Below are 26019 nucleotides of genomic sequence, written 5' to 3'. Positions count from 1 at the left end.
AAATTAAAAGGCCTAAAATGTTCCAACTTTTTAGGTTGTTTCAACTGTTTAGGTTGTTAAGTGGTTATTTGCTTAAGTGGAATAGTTCCCAGGCCACATAAAATTCAAAGTACGTTTAATCAAGTATTTATTGCATTCAGAAGAAGAACAAGGTCAAACAAGGCAGGTGAACAATATGATCTCACTGCAGCTCTGTGTACTTCCTATAGGAGAAGGAATGATTAAAACTTTATCAGTAGGAATATATGGATCATTTTCAGACTTGGTTCTAGTGCCATATATCCTGATCTAATCTGAAACACAAATCTATAAAATTCACATTTTATATAAAATAACAGTTGAAAGTATGTAAGGGGTACTAAAAAGACAAAAAAGCAAACACTGTAAAATCTTTATCTTTAATATACTGAGTAGCAAGTAACAATATTAGTATTTTATTCATGAAGACTACTTAAATAATCTTTACAACTTTGTGGGCACATATATGTACATTTGTACATCAAAGTATTTTTGGAAAGTAAAGTCCTATATATATATATGATTAAAATAATGTACGACCAAATATATCCTGGGCCATAATTTTATCACTTCTAAATTCTCTTTGTTTAAGAAGAAAAAACAATAAGGATAATTTAACTCACTATTTTCTAAAATGTCCTAATCAATTTGTAGCGTAGTAAAACTGACGTGCCACCAAGCCTACTTACGGATTATAAAGGGTAACAAATATTTTAGTAACTTTATTAAAACATAACCTTTTCTGCTGAAATTTAATATTTGCTTAGAAGACAAAAGAACGAAACGAAGAATTTTATTTTCTGCTTGCTGAAGGTATTTGGGTAAACTTAGGTTTCAGATGGTCTTCTGTCAAAGGTTTTAAATAAGTTTCTGAAAGGGCACTGGCAACAAATCCTTTTGAAAGGAGATTTGTCGATTCCATTTTCCTTGATTTTGAAGTGACTTATCTTAGACTTCCTTTTGAAATACTTCTTCCAAATTTTCTAACCATGTTTGGCTTTACTTTATGGATGTTTCTTTTATAGTCTAGAAAAGAAATAAAAAGACATATAAATATGGTAAAAGTATTCAAAAAGAATTCTCACTATTCATTCAAGTTATAAAAATTTGTTAAAATTATATCCATAAGAAGAAAAATTTATTCTTGAAATTCATAGTTGTTAACGAACATGATTTAAAATATAACACGAAACAAACATTAATAACATTGGTTTAAAAGTAGAAATTCATTTCTCCATATTCCCTACTGAGTTTTTAGTGTGCACATGTTTACACCCCACCCCCACCCTGGCAGGTATCAAATAACATCACTGAATAAACTATTACATTTAATTTTAGTTCCTTTGAACTAATGAAGACTATTCTACTAGCATTGTTCTCTTTCTTTTTTGCATCATCACTTTTTTCCTCATTTTACAGATTACTTCCCTAAGGCTTCTAAACTTCCATATTTTTCCTATTTTTAGGAGTATAATTTGAATCTAGTACTTCCTTAAGTGCTAATCCTTATTTCTTTCACTTTTCTTATTTCTTTTACTGCCACCTCTCAAATGTCCATTCCTCTGGTTCTTCTTCAGGCTTCACAATGATTGTCTGCTCAATCAAGTGTTGTTAAAACAGGTGCCACTGACTTCTTTATGGCTCAGTCTTGTCTGTTATCCATTTTCTTGTCACATTAGGTTTTAGTTTTAGGGCCACATACTTTCTTGACAGTATTCTTATTTCTCAGTAAATAGCAGTTACCTTCTTTCCCACTGATGTTCCTTTGTTTTTTTATTTGTACACTGTTAGCTGGAGAACTCAGTTGAACATATTCTAAGAAAGACAGTTTCAGTTTTCTCCTACTTTTTCTAGTAATTCCTCTTGCATATATAGGCATTTTCACTTGAATAACCTATTATACATAAACTGTTTCCTTCCCTTAAACTAATACCTCTTTCTAGGTGCTCTATTATCCTCAACAATACATAATCTTTTAAAGTAGCTTTAGCTCTTCTTTGTCCTTTGGCAAGCATTGCAGTTTAGTATCAACTCCTACTTCTTTCTATGTAGAATTATTTTATTCATCTCTCTTTATATATGAGATATTTGATGCACTTTACGCCATTCTTAGAAAATACGCATGTTAGAAAAACCAAATCTCTATTTGAGAAGTATCATAAATTTATTATTTGGTTGTACAATTATGATTTAGTGGAGGATTTTTTTTCAGGAGACCAATGGGGCGGTACATAGCCATACCAACTGCACATACACACTGTTAAAACATTACTAACTTTGGCGTGCTAAACAAAATGATCATAGTAAATTTTATGTTTCAGGACATTTTTATTTGATTTTTAAAATTTGCACAAAAGGCGTTTCCACTGAACTTAAGGATGCCACTGGCTACCACAAGTAGTAAGGATTTATTGACATAGTTCGGCAAAGCTATTGAGAAATTTTATATTACTCTAATGAAAGAGCATTGACAGAAAAAAATAGCAATAGTTTTTTCATGTTATTCTTAGAAACACTCATTAACTCATGAAACCCCTTTAAATTCCAAGTGCTGTAATTACAATTTCCTTTAGGGAAGAAAACAAACTGGGTCTTAATGATCTTGCTATCTGTCACAGAAACTAGCACATACCAGTGCATAGTAAATAAATATTTCTTAAATGAAGTCTTAGGAATTATAGTGTCAGAGAGATGGAGGTCTGGACACCAAAGCCCAGAAACTGGTTTGTGCTATATACCTCTAACTTCACTAAAGATGTGCTTTTGTTACTATAGATTCATGTCACCGCCATTTGCAATTGAGAGGATGTAGTCATCTCCATCAGCATCTTTTTCAACTTGATAATAGGAGTTACAATATGACTCTAACTAGGTACAGGCTGAAGCCTGGCCATAATTGTAAAAATGAGTCAGAGGGCAAATTATTAAAAATAGTAAGAGGAAAATTTCAAGAAGATAAAATTTATCTGTAAAATATAGGTATCATTAACCTATTAAATAATATATGTAGCTAATTATTTCAATTATTAAATTATTTATGAATTCTTCTGCAGTATGAGGCAATATGGACAACAAAAAGGATACAGAATGTAAAGTTACAAGTCTGGCTCCACCATGAACTATCTGTGTGATCTCAGGTATTTTCTATTTTGTGTCTTTTTTTTAAAGATTTTATTTATTTATTTGACACAGAGAGAGAGAGAGAGAGAGAGAGAGAGAGAGAGACAGTGAGATAGGGAACACAAGCAGGGGGAGTGGCAGAGGAGAACCAGGCCTCCCACTCCCAGGGCCCTGGGACCACAACCCGAGCGGAAAGCAGACGTTTAACGACTGAGCCACCCAGGTGCCTATCTATTTTGGGTCTTAACTCTTCTTATCTGTAACATGGATAATCACACTTAACATCTAATAAATGTGATGAAAGGATAAAAGGAGATTCTAATGAAAACACTGTAAGAAAATGTAAAGTAGTATACGTATGTTTGGTAATCATGTTATTAAATATCAAATTAAGAGCTGAGACATACCCATTGTTGGTCTGTTTTCTTGTAAATCCTTTTCATTTGCATTATCTTGTCGAATGCGTTTGGCAAATCCAGAATTTACCTCGCCAGTTAATGAAGTATTTGATGCAGAACTGTAAGGAAAAACTTTTTATTTTAGTAAAGGATTTTTTGTAAGTTCTTTTTTCCCCATTATTTGGTAAGTTTTAATACATATTCTATACGCAATAAAGATTAAAGAGAAAGTGAAATAATAAAATAATAAGTTACAAAATCCCATAAAAATTATTGGAGGTACTAAAATACAGTTTTGGCGCATAGGGAAATTTGTTTTGATTTTAATGATATTTATTCAAATTGGAGATTATGATTGTAGGTATATGTAGCAATTCTGTAACAAAACATTTTCAGGCTGCTCTGCTAGAATATAAGCCAATACTACTATCCAAAGCATAGAGATAAAGAGCATCTTGCAAGAGGTGAAAAACCAAAGCTCATATTATAAATTTGGAGTGAGAATCTTAATCTGGAGAATCTAAACAAGTGAGATTGTTTGGAAACCTTGTTTTCAAATCAAAGCATGGTAATAGGCTTAGAATCTTTCTCTGATTACTACAATTATAGAAAATGAAATGGAAAGAAGGACCTATTTCCATTTGTTTTATCTTAAAAAAATTATATCAATCTCATATACTAAAGGGTCAAATTTCCAACTCAATTCCAGTTGACATATTATTACTAAAGACCTACTACTATGGTCTCATGTTATAGGATATACAAATAAGGTAGGTAGTAATAACCCCTGTTCTGAAAACTTACATAATGAATTTGGTGAGGAGGGGGAAAAATAAGACAAATATACAAAATAATATAATGTAAAGTAAAACACAATGCTAAAGGTTTTCAAACTATAGGTTCCTGATTCTAAAAGTAGAGAAACAAAAAAACCAAAAAAACAACTGAAAGATTTTGTGGATGAGATGCCTTTTATTTGGGCCCTGAAAAATAACAGTCCAATCCTTCTTAACCCAAAGAGGATCAAGTTTTAACAGGTAGGGTTGGGAAGAGTGAGCATCCCCTCTCCATACTGATTCAAATAATCTAATTTTAAGGAGTTTCTGATTAAAAAAGATATCATATACCATTTTACAGGTTGACACTAATTTGATTGTCAGTTGCATTAACACTTGGAGGGTTCCCATTTATGGCAACAATTAGCTCTTATGGTAACCAACCACATGGTAAACTGATGTGGGTGTGTTTGTGGAATACAGAGAAGATGAATTCGTTCTACGGTTGTCCAAAGAGGTTGAAAATGACAATTTAATATGATAGCAAAAAAAAAAAAAAAAATTAGGAATGAGCACAATGAATGCTGGCAAAAATAATTCAATCTATGTACTTCAACTTTTCTAGAGCCTGTAAGAAAAATGATGAGGTATAACAAGCAGTAATTTTACCTACTCTGTTCAAGAATATAAATGATATCTACCTAAAATGGTAACAAAAAAGTACTAGTATTATGAAAGCAAGGAAATTCAGTTGTAGAAAATCTCTATTCTTAAATGGTGCGAAACTAAGTTACAATAATTCTGTTTTGGATACTAAACACCCTTTTTGGATAACATATATACCAGCTAAGGCAAAAATTCTTTTTTGGTCATTTGGTGATTTTTCTTTAAATATACAGATCATTGGGGCGCCTGGGTGGCTCAGTGGGTTAAAGCCTCTGCCTTCGGCTCAGGTCGTGATCCCAGGGTCCTGGGATCAAGCCCCACATCGGGCTCTCTGCTCAGCAGGGAGCCTGCCTCCTCCTCTCTCTCTGCCTGCCTCTGCCTCTCTGCCTACTTGTGATCTGTCGAATAAATAATAAATCTTAAAAAAAAATACAGATCATTGTCATTAGTTACTTTTGATAGGTGTTAGTTTTCCCAACAATATATATTAAAATTATTTTTATTATTTTATGGAATGATTTTTTCACTTTAGTTAGTTCTAGAACATCAGTGTTTACTAATAAATTGTTTTTTACTTGAAAGTTAGGCTTTTGAATAAATCTATCTGAAAGAAACTTCATGTTTCTAGGAATGAAAACAAAGCCTAATAAAATAAATTGTATATTTATATATATGTAAAATACATGCAAACATTTTTTAGGATTTAGATAAGATAATCCACTGGTGAAATGTTTAACACTCATGTTATAAATTTATTTTAGATTTATGTTGGATCATAAAGTAAGACTTAAAATTGGTATGAGTGAAAATTCAAATTATGTTAAAGACTATATTAAGAAGAAATTTAAAGACTTCTCTACTAATGTGCCAAATTATATCTCTCTATTAATGAAAGTTAAGATTTAACCTTTTGTTCCCTTATACAAATAGTATGTTTTTGCTTAATTAACATTTGCATCTCATATTCTTTTAGTTGAGATAATTTCTAGTTGGAACCTTTAAGTGTCTTTCAAAACAAACCAAAAATGTGTGACAAGTCTGAGACCCATTTCTGGGTGCTATGAAAGATTATGAAACAAACAAAAACCAACTAACTAAATACACAAAGCAAACAACCCCCCAAAACTTTGATTAATATAATTTATAAATAAAATTTTACATACAGATATATTATATTTATATATTGGGTAGGCTGATTTAGTTAAAATAGTATGTTACAGTGATATTAAATGAATAAAAATTATTAAAAATTTAATATTCTTAATTTAAGTAGTAACTAAAAAATTGAGTTCTGTGGGTTTTTAGAATACCCAGTGCTTTTGGATTCCAAATTTTTTTTCAGAGAGAAAAACTGATACAAACTAAATAAAATAACGATACACATGGAGACTTCCCTTCTAAAAAAAAAGTATTAGAATACACCCCCCTCCAAATATGTACATAAAGGTGCTAAGTGGAAAATACCAGAGTTTATTACTCTCAAACTCATGTAGGTTTAATTGGGGAAAAGGAAGATTAAAAAAAAAGTAATTATGTACACTTCTAGCATTAATCTCTTTTAACCTTAGTTAATGGCAGGATCTAATTATTGGTACCAGAGGGAATGTAATAGAGCAATTAATAGGGTGTGAGAAATCCTACTTTCTTTATATGTCCTTTAATATTATTTCACAATATTAGTTGCTCATGTGGAAGCTCTTTAATTCATCTAAAACCACTCTGAATATACAGTTTACATACCTAGACATTTCTTGCAAAATCATTTGATTTTTATAATGATTATGTGTACATTTTAAATTGCTATTAGCTATAAGATTTTGCTACATCTTAGTTAACACAACAGAATTGTGAAGAACCAGAAAAGTCTCCAACACTAATTAATGAAAGAATAACACAATCCACACAATGAAAATTAGTGTTAAGATGGTGATGGTTATTTACGGTCACTCATTAAGTGACTGATATCCATACATGAGCCAGACAAATTGCATCATTTAAATTTGTGCCATAGCAAAATACAGAATTTTAAATGTCATGGGATTAGTTAGAGGTATTCTGAAAAAATCAGTCTACTAATTTTAAATCTACATTCCAAGACTCTGCTGTACTTTGGAGGAAAAGACAGATCCTAAATGCACCTGATAATACTCTATGTGGTACAAGTAGACTATTTGCAAATTTGTTTAGACTAGCCCAGATGAGAACAGGTTCATGGTGAAAAATAGGGAATTTATAATAAGAGTTATTCTATCTTAGGATCTGGTACTCTTTTCCCCATAATCACATGTCAAAGAAAAAGAGTTAAAGCAAGTCAGAGCCATTTTACAATGTAACCACTCACTATGTCTTGTCATTGCATTCAGTGTTGTGGCATGCAAAGACTATATAATGGACTTCATATCATATAACTCACTATATTTAAGATTCTTCCTTGTCTTAGATTTTTAGCTGCTTTATTGCCATGTACCTAGGTATATTTCTCTGCTTATTAATGTTGCTTGTAGTTTGCAGAACTTCTCAAATCTGTGATTAGTTACCTTCTGTCATTTTGGAAAATTATTAGCCAGCCTCTCCTCAAACACTGTTTTCCCTCATTCTTTTTCTCATTCTTTCTGGGACTCAAAATATGTACATGCTAGACCTTTCTGGGTCCCATATATCTTTTTTAACTCTTCTCCATATTTTCTGTCTTATCACTCTGTACATTGGTTTAGATATTTTTCTGTCAACCTATCTTCCAGTTCACTAAACTCTCTTCTGCTGTATCTAATCTATTAAATATTTATTTATTCTTAATTTCAGTAGATTCTAATTTTTCAGTTCTAGAATACTCATTTGATTTATTTTAATACAATTCAATTCTTTGGGAAATTGCCACTATTTTGTTGAACTTAATCACAGTTAAATTTTTAAAGTCCCTACTTGATACTTTAACTATCTGAATCACTTATGGATATAGGTTTTTAGTCATTTGGTTCTGTCTACTGAAATACTTGGTAATTTTTGCTTACTTGCTAAACATGTAAAAAGACCCCAAAACTGTAGATGTTCTAGTTGTTATATTTCTCCAGAAGTGATTTAATTTTCTTCTGGCTAGCAGGCAGAACAGAGATAGATCACCTTGATCCAAAAGCGACTGAGTTAATCTGAAGTCTTTTTCAGGCTTTCAAGGACTGGTTTATTTCCGGTTTGCCCTACTACTAGAGCACAGGCCTTCAAGGGACTCAGATAAAATCCTGGGGGTTCAACAGCATCTTTTCTTCTCAATAATTCCTGAACAGTTTTTGTATCCTAGCCCCATGAGAATGTTAAAATTCTGCTTAATATTTTAGCTTCTTTCAGCTTTGTTTCTTGGCCTCTTATACCAGAGTTCAGAATGTGGCAAATATCTTAAGGGCAAAAGCTACAGACAGAATTATTTTGTTTTCCCAACTCAGTGAGACTGCTGATAGCTGCAGGCTTCCATTTTGTGCTTGGGTTCTATACTTGAAGCCATGAGCTGGCAAATATTAAATGGAAAAATGAGGCAAAGAAAGTTTGGCTCTCTACAGCTTGTCTTCCTTTCCTCTGGATCTTAGACCTTCAGGTCCTGGTTGTTTGGTTGGTCTCCAGGGCCTTGAAAGCAGCTGTTGGTTGTATTTATCACGTTTTGTAACTGTTTTTGATAGGTGGTTTGGTCTCATATAAGCTATATTGTCAAAGCCAGAAACATAAGTCTCTTCACTCATTACATTTTAGTCATATGTCAAAATCCATTAAAGTAAAACAATTTTAGAACTGAAGAAATTCATTAATGTACAAAAAGAAAAATACCAAATGAGTAAAAGTTGTCACCAGAAAAAAAATTAAAATTAAATGACATTTTTGGAGGCCAGAAGACTTTTCAATTTATTTTTAATAATCTGAGATAGAGAATACTTTTTGTAACTATCAAGTAAAATACTTGGACTTTATCAAGATCTCCCTTTGATAATATAAATCCAGTGCTGCATTCAGAGCAATTAATTATATGTACATTTAAACATGAATTCACAGTTTCATACAAGAAATAAAAAGGAGCTATAGGAAACAAAGTGTAAAGATGATCTTATGTAAGCACTGTTTATGGTTAATTGTACCTTGTGAACTTTCGTTTCCTTTTGGCAGTAACAGTCATTGCCATGTAGGATGGTACTATGCTTGGTATAGGTAGAGGACGTTTAGTTGAGAATGAAGAGGCAAGCCTGTATATTAGATAATAAAAAATAAAAAGAGTAATTTTGATTTGTATTATGGAGAAAAAGGGGGCATACACTTTTATAATTAGAATACCATTTCATATGAATATATATAAAGAAAAGTATTATTCTCGATCCTCTCTTACTTGCCCTGGGGTTTTCTTTTCTCTTTTTTATATCATAGAAAGAGTTGCTCTCAAAAGAGATTTCTGCATCCCAATAGCATAGAAAGGTCAACGTATCATTCTTTTCATATTTGGAATACCTGTTACTATACAGATGAAGTGTACAGGATATGAAAGGAGAAGTGAGACAAAATGAGAAGGAGGTTTGCTTGGATGACGTGTAGTCAACCATACCTTGGAAATATAAAAATGTGAGATTTCCTTTAGTGAACATATTAATAAACAATAATAAACATAGTAATACTCCGATGATGGCTTATATCATCTAACTTTGGAGTATACAGAACAACTAAGTATATCTTAAGGTTTCTTCTAGCCTACTGAGAGTCAATCAACTAAGATATCAAATTAAAGGCCTTAAAATACTGTGTTAGTGGATTAATATTTATAAAGACAAGATTAAATGAAGGTAAAACACTGACTTTTGTAATGAAGATTGCATACTTAACCCATGAAATAGACCTTAAATATAACTAAAGAAGAAAAAGGAAGCTATGGTTTAAAGGTTATGTAAATAACAAAACAAGAACAAAAACAAATGAATACTTGGCAAATACTCTTGTTTGTACCTTTGTAAAATGTTATCATTTGACAGTGATTCTTGTTCAGGTAATTTACTCTTCAAGCTCCTGGTGTCTTCACATATAGTAAATGTAGAGTCCAAATCTTCTTGTCTATATTCTTTTCTCCTGCTGAGAGGAGTATCTACTTCACATAACATTTTCAGAGAATTATCACTGTTTACACTTGAGCTGATGGTCTGAAAACCTGTAGTATGTGATGATGGTTTTAATAAAGTCACTACAGATGAATTTTGAGATGTTTTTCTATAGTCTTCTGGTGTATACACAATAGGTTGAAGTTCTTTGCTGAGAGAATCATTGAGCTGTAAACTTTCAGACAGTGCAGACTTCTGCGGATGTTTTGCTTTCAGGGGAGAAGGCATGAGCTTTCTTCGGGTTCTTTTTTGTGGAGGAATTTTAAGTAGATTAGATTCACCTGAAGATGTGCCTATTCAATAAAATTAAAAAGAATCTCAATAATGGCACCTAGTTTTCCAATAATCCTATGAGGTAAACAACAATAACAACAACAACAACGACGACAATAAATAATAATAAATAATAAAGTACATTTTCTGTCAACTGATGAAAATTTAAAAGAAAGCTGGAAAGAAAAACAAAAACATAGATTATTGATAATAATTTCAAATAACATTAATGAGCTCATTATAAAGATATTCTAGAACAGAAATAATAAATGGCTAATATCAATACTAATTTGTAGATATAGCAAAATTGAGGTTAGGGTAATCATGAAAACAATTTTCCAACAAATTCTAACAAAATTTATAAGCAATTTCTTCCAAGCTTTTATGTTTTAGATTTCAGATAAGAAAAAAGTATTCAACAACCACAGGAATAGAGATTAGTAACTTATTCTATTAAAAACATCACCAGTTATTTGTTAATTGAGTGGAAGTCTAGTCTAAATTATCAGGAATGACAATGATCAATAAAATTCTAGGTGGATGAAAAAATGAAATTTGTTATGACCTCAGGTACGGTGGTTAATTAAGCATTCTGATTGTTTCCTATGCCATACCCAATTCATAGATTTTTCAGAAATTAGATTAATACCTTAAGATAAATGAACCTAAGTTGAAGAGGTCAGAGTACTCTTGCATGAACCTCATCACTCTGTACAAGTTAAGTCTCCCCAATGTCAAAAGGTCACCAAGTTTAATGAACTTTTCTTAGCCCTATCCTACAACTTCTGAAGCTTTTCAAAATGATTTCCCTACTACCTCTTCAACATGTCACCTCATCTCCCTTCATCTAGTAAATGTATATACTTCCCTAAAGAAATACACTCTTATTTGTAATTATCCTCTTGCCACTACTTTTTCAGTCACGTGGGTCCAAATAACCAATTTTTACCATTTCCTCGCATTTTCCAACTTCCACCAATCCTAGCTTTCCTACACTTAAAATTAAGACATAATTCTGATCATGTCATTCTTCTGATTAAAAACTTCTAGTGACTTTAACATAAACATGATATCCAGAGATCGTCAGTAGGGAAATTCTTATTTCTTGGTCCAAAATTAAGAGACAAATTGTTTTGTTTAAACTTAAGTTTGAATTCCCACAATCTAGACATGCTTAAATATTTACCTCTCAAACATTTTTAAAAAATATATAAAGCAATGATTGATTGCATAGATTAACAATAAACTTCATCAACTCGAGTACGCTCATCTTGTATTTCTTAGTTAACTTTTTATGTTTTGCCTGTTTCATTCATGGTGACTTCAGGTGCCTGACATGAAGTAACTTTGCTTCAAGTGTACTGTCCAGGAAAGAAACTACAATGTATATTTCTGCCTATGTTTTTAAATCATGCAATAGAATTCCCAATTGATGTTAGATTTGCTTTATGATATAATACTAACTTAAATAACATTGAAAGCTGAATAATTGTTATGTATTTCAATAAAGCAATTCAAACTCTCAACCAAGTTAGAAAATACACTTAATAACAATCACCAACAGAACATGCATTATTATTATTATTATGTTAGTTCATGACAGGCTCTACTATGGCTAGGTTGACAATTACCCTCTAGGAAAAACAACTGAAAAACAGGAAGAAAAATATGATCCCTGTTCTATTAAGGAATTTTACTTTTCTGAGAACTAGATAAATGAGATCCAGATCTTAAAATAATTTTCCACTCCCTTTAACATGACATTTGTCAAATTTTCCATTACCAGATATTTTTATACTAATGCTGCAGTGTAAAGACAAGTTACTTTTCTCCACTGTGCTGCTACCACCAATTTGGTGGCTATTAATAGCTGGAAGATTAACTTCTTTTCCCCTGAGAGGCAGCAGGGGTATATAGAAGATAGAAAACTATATCCAGGATAGAGAGCTGAACTAGGAGTCAGGAGACTTGGATTCTATTTCTGGCTTCAGCAACAACTCACTGAGTGACCTTGGACAACTCATTTAAGCAGTGTGAGCATTAATACCCCTCTCCCCCCAAAAGAAGGGGATACCACCTGTACAGGGAATTTTCTAGGATTGGACAATATCTATAAAATACTTAGGGTTCGAAGAAAGGCTCTAGAAATGTAAATATGCTTCAACTGTTAGCATGAATACTTTCATACAGAAAGTTGTAATTTACTTTCCAGTATTCTATCAATACTTAAACCACAGTTATCATTAAAAGGATACATTTCAAACAATGTCTCACTTTCCATTTATCAGTTAGCCAGTTTATCAAGGCTGATGATAAATTGTAATATAAACAAACATATTGTTAAATCACACACACCTAAGTGTTCTTTGAAAATGCAGGCTTCATAACCGTATTTTAAACTTAAAACATAATGGAACATGAAATCTCAAGACATAAGGATTATCCAGAGTCACTATTTTTCTTGTACGTAGTATCTAGAGAGGGATAATTCCTGGAGTGGCATTGGGCAAATTCCCATGATAGTGGGCCACTTTCCCCCTACTGTTTGTAAAAAAAAACAAACATGGAAATGGAGGTCTTCCATAAGACACTGAAGAACTATCCACCTGTTCTCTGGGATAGTATGAATATACATCCAACATCAAATTTTGATATAATTAGACTAACAGTTTATCAGTAAAATCAATAGCAAAGTTAAAATGATGTATCTCTAGCCATAATTCTGCTCTCCAGGAAGGATAAATTTGGTAACTTGAAGGAGAAACATGGAGATGGGGTAGTTAATACAGATTCACACCATTGTTTTCCTGAGCCTGGAAGAAGAGATGCTACAAAAATACAGCATATGCAAAACACAAATCCAGAGGTGAACCATGAGAGACTATGGACTCTGAAAAACAATCTGAGGGTTTTGAAGGGGCGAGGGGTGGGAGGTTGGGGGAACCAGGTGGTGGGTATTGGAGAGGGCACGGATTGCATGGAGCACTGGGTGTGGTGCAAAAACAATGAATACTGTTACGCTGAAAATAAATTAAAAAAATTAAAAAAACCCCCACAAATCCACAGGGTTCTTTTCTTTTTATCCCTTCAACTTTCAGATACATACAATAATAAGGAGGCAGAAAACAGATGGTCAATTCAGGATTACTTAGGTTGACTAGTTGCTCAGAAAGGTTCAGAAGATAACCTGAGCAAAAACAAGATTTAAAGATTTAAATACAAACTCAACAGTCACTCTACTGTAACTACAAAGGGATTATGTCTCCATTTAATCCATGAAAAGTAAAAAAACACCAGAAGCTGATATTTCAGTTTGAATATGATTTCCAGAATATATAAATACAATTATATAATACAATTATATAACAAACAATCATTCTCCTTTAGCTAGTTAGGCAATAAAGTACATTAAGTGGGTATGGCAAACTGGAGTGTTGGGTTAGGGGTACTGTACATTTTAATAGGCTTTCAGGAATATTGAGTATGCTAGCTCTATGTCTATAAAAGAGATCTGCTGTACTTTTCCATTAGAGGATGTACAGTAACTTTCCAGAAGACAAGGCTTGGGGTAGTTGTAGTTTCCCCCGATTCAGCCTGAGAAAATACTATCTAACAAGATTCTATGATTCTTGGGCCTACAGAGTAGAAATGATAAAGAAGGAACCTCAAGGCAGATTATAATTCCTTTAAAAAGTCTTCATAAAATGAGAAAAGGAATCATGTAGTTACAGACTTTCAGAACAAGGGACTCTAAAAGATGATGATAGTCAACAAAATACCTCAGTAATGTGGGTGTCACACAGGAGAGTATAGAAAATTAAAGTGCATTGTTGAAAGGTAGGCTCTTAAAAAGTGGAATAAAACGATTAGTTGCCACTTGGGAGCATAGCAAGTCTTCTCTCCTGGGTCTTTCATCTAAAAAACAGCCCACTACATCATATATTTGAGTATAGATGGTAGTGGGTAGTAATGTATCTTATGGTCTAGAAAAAGCAGTTTTGGGACTTTAACTCTCTAACACATTGTAGGTATACTGCATTTCTACTGACCTGAAATGATTATGATTCATGGCATATATGTGAATATGTTGAAATTCATTTCCAGTTAATAACAATAACCATATTGTCAATACATTTAGAAGAAGTCACTACTAATAATTTCAATCTAGGAACAATGTTTAATTATGAAAGAAAAAAAAAGTTTTCATCAGCTGTGGTACAAGAGAAACAACTAAGAGGATTATATCGGCATAAAAGGAGTCATTGTTCATCCACTCAGTATTAAGCACCTGCCATGTGTTCCAGAACTTTGATAGGTTTTGAGAATCTAGCAGGAAACAAGACATTTAAGAATTTACATTTTGGGGGGAAGAGGCAGAAAAATAAATTATCTTAAGATAATCATGACAAATGAGTTGGAAAAACAATAAAACAAATGGAATAGAGGAGTGATGGGAGATAGGTGGGTATTAATTAGATGGCAGGGGAAGGTGATTCTAAAGGTGAGATGTGTGATCTGAGACTTGAATGGCTGTGGAGGAGTCAGTTCTATGAAGAGCTGGGGAAAGAAGCAGAGGAAATAGCAAGAGCAAAGACCTGACGGCAACAATAAATTTGTTGAACTCAAGGAAAAGAAAAAAGGCTAATGTTATTGAAGTGTAGTGAGTCAGAGAGAGAAGAAAAATAAGAAGAGACTAAAGAGATCAAAAGGGGCCAGCCTGTGTTAGGGTTTATGAACAAGATAAAGATCTGGATATATTCCAAGTGCAAAGGGATATCTGTGGAAGATTATTTTAAACATGGGTTTGATAAGATCTGATTTATGTTTTTAAGAAAGACTGCCTTGCTTATGGTGTGGAGAACAGAATATAAGTGGGTAAGAGAGGAAACAAAGAAATCAGTAACACATTATAGCTATAGCTAAGGCAAAACATAATGAGAACCTAGACTAGACTGGTAATAGTAGTGATTGATGTGGGAAGGCTGTTATAATCAAATAACCAGATTAAAATTACATAAAGTAGATTCAAAACATTTTCAGTGACATACATGGGTGTGATTAGCTGCCCAACAATCAGGACCAAAGATAAGTTCACACAAAGCAGTAGTATTTTGTATAATTTAATCAACAGAAATGGACAACTTTCAGTGAAACCATGAACCATTTTTATATGTGCAATTACAGAAAAGTTCAAAAGGTCCTAAATGTCATTTCCTCAAATTTGACATTCTCTTGTTACTGACATCCCCCTTTCCCCAGCCCACTCATTCCATTTGAGGTCCTGTACTGAGGAGCTCTGACCCAAGTAAATGTAGGTGTCTTGGAATCTCCTTCCTTCCCTGTCTAGTTTGCATGTTCACGGACTTGAGCAGCAGATACTCTCTGGGGTTTGAGGATACAGTTACTTATTCAGAGATGATGGCTGTTATCATCATACTTGGATAGTGGTGAAAAGGGAAGAAAGGGAGAGAGGCTAAGTAGGAAATGGTTCTAGAAAAGGGTGGCAGAAAGGAAATTACTGAAAATGGATTTTGGCTCCTAGGAATTTGTGCGAAGGGAGGGAAAGATTTAAGTTAACAGCATAATACAGAAAGAGCACCCTTGTTTAGGTTAAGCACTCTACTTTCTCTGCAAATTCATCTCTAGACACCCTCAAACCACTGACATGGATTTATCTTCAGTTCTAGGCGTAGATCTACTATGATTTCAGATATAAAGACTGGCTGCTCCACTCTCAATATCTTGTTAGTTGTTGCATTTTCTTCCTTAAAAAGCAGCCACTGTCTTCTAATCCATAATTAGTGAGGCTTCAAAATGCAAAATATGGTCCTGTAATGAGTGCATTTTGATCATATAACACATGATACATATGCTATGAGAACCTTCTCTTTTGGATAGGGGAGGAAGACAGAAAGGAATTGAATACTTGGAAAAATTTCTCACTGGAACAGTTACTTGGTTGGCTTCGCCTTATATATGTCACTTTACTTTAGAAACACCCATAGTATAAGAAGGGCTATGAAGGTTAACTTTGCAAAAGACGAATCATTTTTAACCAAGATAGTAACTTGAGGAGAGACATCTAGCTTCCTTTCCAGATTTCCATTAAAACACCATATACTATAACAAAAATAGGAGGAAACTTTTTCTAATACTGGTAATAAGGGAACAATATCATCTGCACCCCAGGATATTTGGGGACTTTAGGAAAGATACTATGTAGCTAGAATTGGAATAAAGGGAGGCTTGGGGGAAGAATAACATAAAAATATCCCCCCACTTCATTGTTCAGTGCTGTCCCTGGGACTTCAGAAAAAGACACTGGCTAAATGTTACTAGAGCCCCTAAGTAAGGAATAGGGATGAGGGAGTAGGTGCGGTAAAAGGAGAAGGTGAGACAAGGCTACGGGATACAGTAAAATGGTAATATCTGAATACTAGCAGTAGCACTAAGAGGCCCCCAAATCCAGTCCTGGCCCAGCTGTCTCAGTATTGAAAGGAACACTGACCAGAAAGGGCCCAAACCCCTGGGCCTTGCTCCCAGCATTGGTGGCTACACCATATACGGATGAGAATCTCTTAGGCAAAAAGGCGAAGTTTCTAGCTTAGACTACCTACGGCTCTGGTTCCTGTTCTATACTCTTGGGCTGCTGATCCATGAAAAGGAATGCATTTGCCAACACCCCATTTCTGGACCTTAATTTCTACTGATTATCAGTTATATTAAGTACTTATGATAAGTGTAGAGGGAACTTCATTGGATCTGTAAAAGGATAATATAAAACAATGGCATACAGACTTAGGCCTTCTGATAACCCAGATGCATGTTCTTCACCCCTACACAAGACTGAGTCTCTACCATAGGGAGAATTAAATCAATTAGGGTAAGGATAAATAAAACATGTAACATTCACAATTTCATTGTTATTTAAAGTCATAAATCTATGAATTAATACTCATTAAGTAGTATGTAAATTCTACTTACAGCATGGTCCTAATTTTTAAAACAAATAAAAAGTTCACCCAAAACAAATCAAAGCATACACATACAGATTCTGTAAACAAAAAAGGGGGGGAAAGTCACAGAAAACAGAGCAGAAGAAAATATGGCATAATCTATAAAATATTAGCATAGATTATGAATGGAAAAATTCTGAGTGATCTTATTTTCTTCTTTAAGCATTTGACCACTTTTAATAATAAATATATATTGCTTCTTTAAAATTATAAATAACAAAAAATTTTTTTTTTTTAAATGAGCAATGTAAGGAGTGGGACAAAAGTGAATAAAAATCCAGCTCTCTCAAGCCTCAGAAAGTCTCTGGTCTTTGAAGGTATAGGGTGAAGCTAAACCAGAACTGACTGAAAGTCTGCATAAGGAAGTTGCAGCCCCCAAAATCCCTTTACCCCATCACAATCACTTGTACTGATAGGTGACTGTTCCTTTGTTACCCTGTTAGAAGACACAAGTTACTCTCTGGACAAATTGAGACTTATGGCCAACATGCACAGCTAACACTAGTGGTTTTTAATAATTTCTCAATAATGAATGTATAAAATTTTCCTCTTACTTCTTCAATATACTGGTGTTGGGCTTATACATCTCCTAAATGTGAAATCAGAGTTCTTTATAGATAAACTCTAATAATAAAAAGACCTAAGTATTGACATTTTCAGGCTCCCCCAAACTGACTGTTTCTGGATATCACCAAAAATCAAAGCTGAAAGACCTAACTATGTACACAGAATATAACCAGGGTCACCAGATATTTGAGGATATGTCTTTCAACATGATAGAACATAGAACTACATACAGAAAAAAAAAGTGAAAGGAAATAGACATTGTAGAAATAGAAGAGTATATTAGAATAATCATAATTAGTATCTTCAGAAAGATAAAATATTGCATCCATCAAATAGAAACAAAGTGCTATGGAAAGAAACCCTGACTTACTAAAAAGAGCTCTTAGAAATTTAAAATATGAGAGGGAGGAAAAAACTCAAAAGAAAGCTTATATGATAAAGTCGAGGACATCTCCCAGAACAAAAGAGGTAAGTACTAGAAGGCAGATAAAAGAATTAAGGATCAATCCAGGAGATTCAATATCAGATTAGTAAGTGTCCAAAGACAGAACAGAAAGTAGGGAAGAAACGTATATATATGGAGGGATATACATGTGCATAAATTCATATAGGAACATTTCTCAGAGTGAAAAGATAAAGATTTTTCAGGGAGAAAGGCCCAGACTATTTAGTATAATGAGGTTAAAAAAAAAAAAAAAAAGCCAACACCAAAGCACATCATTGTGATATTTCAGAAAACTAAGGATAAAGGGAAAATCCCAAAATCTTCCTGGGAGGGAAAAGTCACACATAAATTATGGAGAATAAAAATGGCACGTCAGTTAACAACAGCACTGGAATCTAGAAACCAATGGAGCAATGTCTTCACAGGTCTCAAAAAATTTATTTCCAACCTAGAATTCTATACCTAATCAAATAACAAGAAAATATATTGCCAAACATGCACTATCTTAAAAAGGTTTGCTTCCTGTGGACCCACTGGAAGAATCTACTGGAGGATGTAGTACTACAAAATAAGAGAGAATCAGAAAGAGGATGAGAATAAAAGCAAATACTACTGGGGTGCCTGGGTGGCTCAGTGGGTTAAGCCTCTGTCTTTGGCTCAGGTTATGATCTCAGGGATCTGGGATCGAGCCCCCACATCCTGCTCTCTGCTCAGCAGGGAGCTTCCCCTTCTCTTTTTGCCTACTTGTGATCTCTCTCTCTGTCAAATAAATAAATAAAATCTTAAAAAAAAAAAAAAAGCAAATACTACATATGGAAACCACAAAGCAATACAAGAAAGAGAATTTAGGGGCGCCTGGGTGGCTCAGTGAGTTAAAGCCTCTGCCTTCAGCTCAGTCATGATCCCAGGGTCCTGGGATTGAGCCCCACATCAGGTTCTCTGCTCAGCAGGGAGCCTGCTTCCATCTCTCTCTCTCTGCTTCTCTGCCTACTTGTGATCTCTGTCAAATAAATAAAATCTTCAAAAAAAAAAAGGGAAAGAATTTACATATTTTATTTTAGCATAACAGTAAACAATATTTTCTTAAAAACACTCTACACATTTACTTTTAAAAAACTGAGATGGGGTAGGGGAGGAAATGTATGTATCATGTGAAGGTATGAAGTCGTTATTGTCCAAAATAAAAAATTTGCAGATGATATCTAAAATTGGAAAAATATAATTTGGAAATTAAAAGAAAAAAACAGAAAACACAGCTAAAAGGGGAGTAAGAGGGGGCGCCTGGGTGGCTCAGCGGGTTAAAGCCTCTGCCTTCGGCTCAGGTCATGATCTCAGGGTCTTGGGATCGAACCCCATGTCGGGCTCTCTGCTCAGCAGGGAGCCTGCTCCCTCCTCTCTCTCTGCCTGCCTCTGCCTACTTGTGATCTGTCTGTCGAATAAATAAATAAAATCTTTAAAAGGGGAGTAAGAATTGGGAATGAACAGCAAAACGGCAAGAATATTTCCATAAATATGTCAGTACCTGTTAGCTTTCTCAACTATGGATGCATATTACTTTTATAAATGTATAAACTGAATTTTAAAAGCAGGTGAAGAGGGGAGAGAAGGAAGAGGGGGAGGCTGATGGACACACATGGACACACATCTACGAGCTTCTAAGGAAAATAAAATAGGCTCTGGGGCTATAAAGGAAAAAGTAGACCAAAACACATATCTTGTTTATTCTGGGAAAGCTCTACTCAAAATCTATGGACTCTGAGTCTACCAAAGTCTAGCCAAAGCAATGAAGCTTTACATTCAAAAGTCTAACTGAAATAATGCAAGCAAATAACATGAACGGAATGGGCAAAGAGAAGAGCGTATGAATGTTCTAGGCCTAGGGAATGTAGAAGAGATCTTTTCTTAGACCACTCCCTATAGGTTTACTCCCTACCTCACACCCCACCTCTTGTTTTCCCTGGCATATAACAAAAAACAAGGGAGAATGATCACCAACTGGTAAAATTTAAAGAGGGTTAATAAAAATGTGAATCAATCATCAGAAAAAAATCATTCAATATAGTGAGTAATGAGTGAAATAGATTTAAAGTCATGAGTTCTAGAACGAAGCAAAATTCCTTTTTTTCAGGGAACAGGTAAACTGCCTGTGAAATCTTAATGGCAACAAATGTAATTTTGATATATCCAAAAGTTTATAAAGAATAATAGCAGAAATAAAAATAATGTTTAGGATAGCAAAATCTCTAAGAAGTAAAAGACAGACTCTGTATAAGGATATGGATTTAACCAATTTGTTTTCAGATATTTTACATGTCCTTAAGATCTCCAGCTTTAGTTACCATAGTTGTGATACCTATCTTTACTTTCACATTTAGATTTCATGATGACAAGATATACTTTAATTTCTTTTTGTTGAGAAATATTCAGATTACTAAACAGAAAGGATGTCACTTTAAGGATCAGCAAATTTTCTAGACTATTTTCTTTTTTTTGATAAAGTTAAATTTATTTATTTTATTTTGATTAAAATATAATTAACATACAGTGATATATTAATACCAGGTGTACAATTCAACAATTCTACATATTTCTCAATGTGTATCAAGACAAGTATATTCTTAATCCTCTTTATCTATTTTACCCTTCTCCAACCCACTTCCCCTCTTTACAAGTACCAATTTTTTCTCTGTACTTCAGACGACATATCAGATATAGGGCTAGTGTCCAAAATCTATAAAAAACTTAGCAAACTCAACACCCAAAGAACAAATAATCCAATCAAGAAATGGGCAGATGACATGAACATAAATTTCTGCAAAGAAGACATCCAGATGGCCAACAGACACATGAAAAAGTGCTCCACATCACTCGGCATCAGGGAAATACAAATCAAAACCACAATGAGATACCACCTCACACCAGTCAGAATGGCTAAAATTAACAAGTCAGGAAATGACAGATGCTGGCGAGGATACGGAGAAAGGGGAACCCTCCTACACTGTTGGTGGGAATGCAAGCTGGTGCAACCACTCTGGAAAACAGCATGGAGGTTCCTCAAAATGTTGAAAATAGAACTACCCTATGACCCAGCAATTGCACTGCTGGGTATTTACCCTAAAGATACAAACGTAGTGATCCGAAGGGGCACGTGCACCCGAATGTTTATAGCAGCAATGCCCACAATAGCCAAACTATAGAAAGAACCTAGATGTCCATCAACAGACGAATGGATAAAGAAGATGTGGTATATATACACAATGGAATACTATGCAGCCATCAAAAGAAATGAAATCTTGCCATTTGCGATGACATGGATGGAACTAGAGGGTATCATGCTTAGTGAAATAAGTCAATCAGAGAAAGACACCTATCATATGATCTCCCTGATATGAGGAAGTGGAGATGCAACATGGGGGGTTAAGGGGGTAGGAGAAGAACAAATGAAACAAGATGGGAGTGGGAGGGAGACAAACCATAAGTGACTCTTAATTTCACAAAACAATCTGAGGGTTGCTGGGGGGAGGGGGGTTGTGAGTGGGGGTGGGGTTATGGACATTGGGGAGGGTATGTACTATGGTGAGTTCTATGAAATGTGTAAACCTGGCGATTCACAGACCTGTACCCCTGGGGATAAAAATATATGTTTATAAAAAATAAAAAAAAAAAACAACTAGACTATTTTCAACTTAACCAGAGTTTATAAAATTCTAAAACACAGTCTGGGAATTACCTGGAGAGGAACTGTTCACTGAAAAATAACTTTGGAATTGGTTTACTTAGAAGGGTCTAATAAAGTTATCCTGATATTCAAGATGATCTTTTTAGGCTCATTAACAGTTCACATAGTTTGAAGGTACCTATTAATGAAGTAATAATATAATGCACCTGATTGCTGTTTTTTTAGAATCACAAAGTTTTCTTAAAAGTAAAATTTAACAAAAATACATATACAACATTAAAGATTTATTGATAAACTTCTAGTTTGGAAAGAGGTGGTGGAGGTTATGTGATTAAATAACATAACTTTTCAAAATAATTATATGCTACAATTCAAAACAGGATTTTAAAAGTAATGAGAGACAGGGCTACTGAAAGATATAGAAGAGCTTCTCTTCTAAAACTTGCAGCAGGTTTTGTTTAATGAGTCCAATCCTAGTTTTTGTAATACTTATCCATTAATAGTTTACGAAACATCTTAAAATATTTATATGATGCTTTAAGGCATCTTATATACAACTGAAAATGTGCATTTCAGGATAAAGTGGTTAGTGTTCTATTCATCTGTTCTTGCATTATGGCTAGAGATTCCCGCTTCAAAAAGTTTGTTTACTGTAAGTCCATAGAGAGACTTAAAAAGGAAGTCAGACAGAAACATTTTGTTAGATTGCCAAGTTTTAGAAGCCTTTCAAAAGACTTTTATGTATTAAAACCACTTTTAAAATGAACTCCAAACGCAAGCACTGAAGTTGTAGATTAGATGGAAAAAAAAAATAAAATTTTCATCTGTGATTTTCCAGATTCTAACATAATATCACCTGGATTACAATTTACATACATTAATATTTGTGTAGTTTGTACAGTATTATACAGAATAAAGTATGCTATTAATATAAGCCATGGCTTAAAAATAAAAATAACAACAGTGAAAATCATTATGAAATTGGAATGATTTGCCTGCCCCGCTAAATTACATATGCTAAGTGGTTAAAAGAAATTATGAATAAATATTTGATCCCTGGTTAAGTGGTTAATGAAGAAGTAAAAAAAATTCAGATGTAAACTAATTAATGTCCCACTTGCTATTTCTCCCCCAAACTTTTGGGATTTTAAGGAATATGATCAACTATGGCAGTGTAATAAAAGCAATACACTGAATATTTTGATTTTGGTAATAATATATATAGGATTAGTCTCATGAAAAAGTATATGCAAAAGACATTAGAGAACTGAATGGCTGTATGTGAAGAGAAACATCTAAAAATGTATTTATTGGCTGTATTGTCCTTTAAGTTATTTAAGTTCACCTGTGAGCACAATCTAGTCTTCTTCATTATTTCTATCTTTCAAATGTTTCATTTCTCCAAGAAGCCTATTCTACAGATTTTGTTGAGGAATCTGAAACATTTCCAGTAGAAAGCAGAAACAGAGTGTTCTCATATCTATCTTTCATAAAGGAGTTTTAAGAAATGTCAGCATACTTTTACTTAAAAATTTTTAAAATAATATTTATGGGGCACCTGGGTGGCTCAGTTTGTTAAGCATCTGACTCTTGATTTCAGCTCAGGTCATGATCTTGGGTTGTGAGATCGATACCCACATTGGGTTCTATGCTCAGAAAGGAGTCTTCTCGGGATTCTCTCTCTCCTGTTGCCTTTCCCCTGTTCGCACTCTCTTTTGCTCTCTAAAACAAATAAAATCTTAAATAGTTTTTTAAAATAATATTTATATTTTATTATAAAAATTTCCTTAAGAAGGTCCTATGATTAAATGTTACATATATTAATACATGCATAGGTATGTTATATATATATATGATATGCCACGTCTTACCTGATCCTGCTAATATGCCAGGTAAATTTAAGATAATGATGTATTATATGTTCTATAATATTACACACTAATAATATTTTAATAATTAGCACATAGTAGTTCTATAATAATATATAATAATAAGCTATAATAATGCATTACATTATAATTACATATTATATAAATACCCTGATACATTAGCAGATCAGGGAAGAAAAAATGAGCTAAATCTTCATCAATCAGAATGAGAAGATGAAAAAAATCTAAACAGATAAATTGATAAAATAACAGTTTAAGCATGCTGTTTAGAAATATTAGGTAAATTGGAGAAGTTTGTTATAAGTCATCTGGCATGAATTTCAGTGAACAATAGAAGAAAAACATATATGCCAATTTTCCTAAAGGTAGTTTCAAGAATGCTGGCATATTTTTTTTTTTTTTTAAGATTTTTAATTTATTTTCAGAGAGTGACAGAGCATGTGTGTACTTGAAGAGGGGGTAGGGACAGAGTGAGCGGGAGAGAGAGATTTTTCAAGCAGACTCCCTGCTGAGTGCAGATCCCGATGGAGGGCTTGATCCTAGGACCCTGGAGATCATAACTTAAGTCAAAGAGCTGGTCACTCAACCGACTGAGCTACCCAAGTACCATGGTACATTTTTACTTTTAAATAAGTCTTTTGATTATTACTATTATTTTTTATCATAAGAAATGTCCTTAAATAAATGAATTATTAGTGTAAACCAAATGCCGATTATAGAGGAAAAGGAATTGAAAACTTACACATTTCCTAGTAGCAAAAAATGAAAGAACCAAGTAAAATAAACCCTTACTTACTTTAACTGTGATATTCCTATGTCACAGAAATCACGTAGTTTTAGCAATCTCTATTGTCTAATTGAATTCCCACTCTAACATGGTGGTCCTTATTCCCAATTGACTACAAAGCACCAGGAAAGTCACAGTTGGGATCATCTCACGAAGAACCAGCACTGAGTATTAGATTATCTTATGTTTATTTAAACTATCTTATTTTATAATTGTTATTCACAGCAAGAAAGTCACATGCTCAAAGTCATAATATCAATCATAATTGTTGTTGACAGAACTGAAGTCTCTTACTGAAGAGACACAAGTCAGGAAAAGAAACCAAGATATACAAAGTAATGAAGAGTTAAAAATATGAAATTTCCTCCACAGATCCAAAAATAAGAATAGAGGAAATACACAATTTCATCACCCCAAACTGAGATTCTATCTTCTGACTGCTACCATCAGAAAAATATTAAGTATGAATGAAATATAGGTATTTTTATAACTTAAAATTGGGTTACATAGAAATTAAAAATCATCAAGAATAAAAGAAAAAGTATTATACATGGCAAAGGGTTTAGAGCTCTTGTATATGTGTCTGTCTGTTAGATATAGGTGTGCATGTGGTTGGTTATCTATCCATCTATCTATCGAGAAAGAATTCTTATAAGTAAGAGAAAAATAAAGCAAAGGAAATGAACAGGTACTTAATTCAGAATGAACTACAATTGGACAAAAGCGCATTAAAAATAAGCATGTTCATTATCCATGTATAGTGGTAGACTATAGCTATTATAGTTCTGGAGACTAACTTAACAGTGCATATCAAACACTTTGAAAAAGTATATATCCTTTGATCCAGCTATTCTACCTTTCAGGGGCTTAGCCTAAGGACATAATTAAGACAAGTTGTGAAATACACACAGAGATATTTAGTGGAGTGTTGTTTATAACAGCAAAAAAATGAAAACAAACTAAATGTTCATTAGTAGGGGATTAGGTAAATATACAATTATTAAAAATGATTTATTTTCATATTTGAGAGGAAAATGTATGTATAAGAAGTGGTTCAGTGAGGAAAAAGCTGGTTATCAATTGTATAATGGATCTCAATTTTTTTTTAAAACAACCTATATGTGCATGCTTCAGAAAAATGTCCAACAACTATTAGAACAAAATATTAATAGAAGTTAATGAAAGACATCTTATTGCCTTTGGCAGGACTTTTTTCAAATTAAAATAAATGAGCATTTAATGTTAAGATAATAAAAAAGCTAAAA

The 26019-nt window shown here is 33.4% G+C and overlaps 1 protein-coding gene across 1 annotated transcript in view; it reads right to left on the bottom strand.

Annotated features, from left to right (window-relative positions):
* Positions 1 to 335: 335 nt before the first annotated feature.
* Positions 336 to 26019, bottom strand: part of LOC111149702 (kinesin family member 18A) — a 70604-nt gene continuing 44920 nt past the window's right edge. The window contains exons 13-16 of the mRNA XM_022506923.1: positions 9950 to 10391; positions 9097 to 9201; positions 3546 to 3655; positions 336 to 1044 (exon numbers count right to left, since the gene is read on the bottom strand). Of these exons, the coding sequence (XP_022362631.1) occupies positions 962 to 1044; positions 3546 to 3655; positions 9097 to 9201; positions 9950 to 10391 (740 nt within the window). The 3' untranslated portion in view covers positions 336 to 961. The remainder of the gene's footprint in view (positions 1045 to 3545; positions 3656 to 9096; positions 9202 to 9949; positions 10392 to 26019) is intronic.

This window comes from Enhydra lutris, unplaced genomic scaffold, assembly GCF_002288905.1.
Source record: "Enhydra lutris kenyoni isolate GAN:26980312 unplaced genomic scaffold, ASM228890v2 scaffoldscaffold22, whole genome shotgun sequence".
Taxonomy (NCBI): Eukaryota; Metazoa; Chordata; class Mammalia; order Carnivora; family Mustelidae; genus Enhydra; species Enhydra lutris.
The sequence above is the reverse complement of the archived record's forward strand: the minus strand, read 5'-3'. Positions and strand labels throughout refer to the sequence as shown.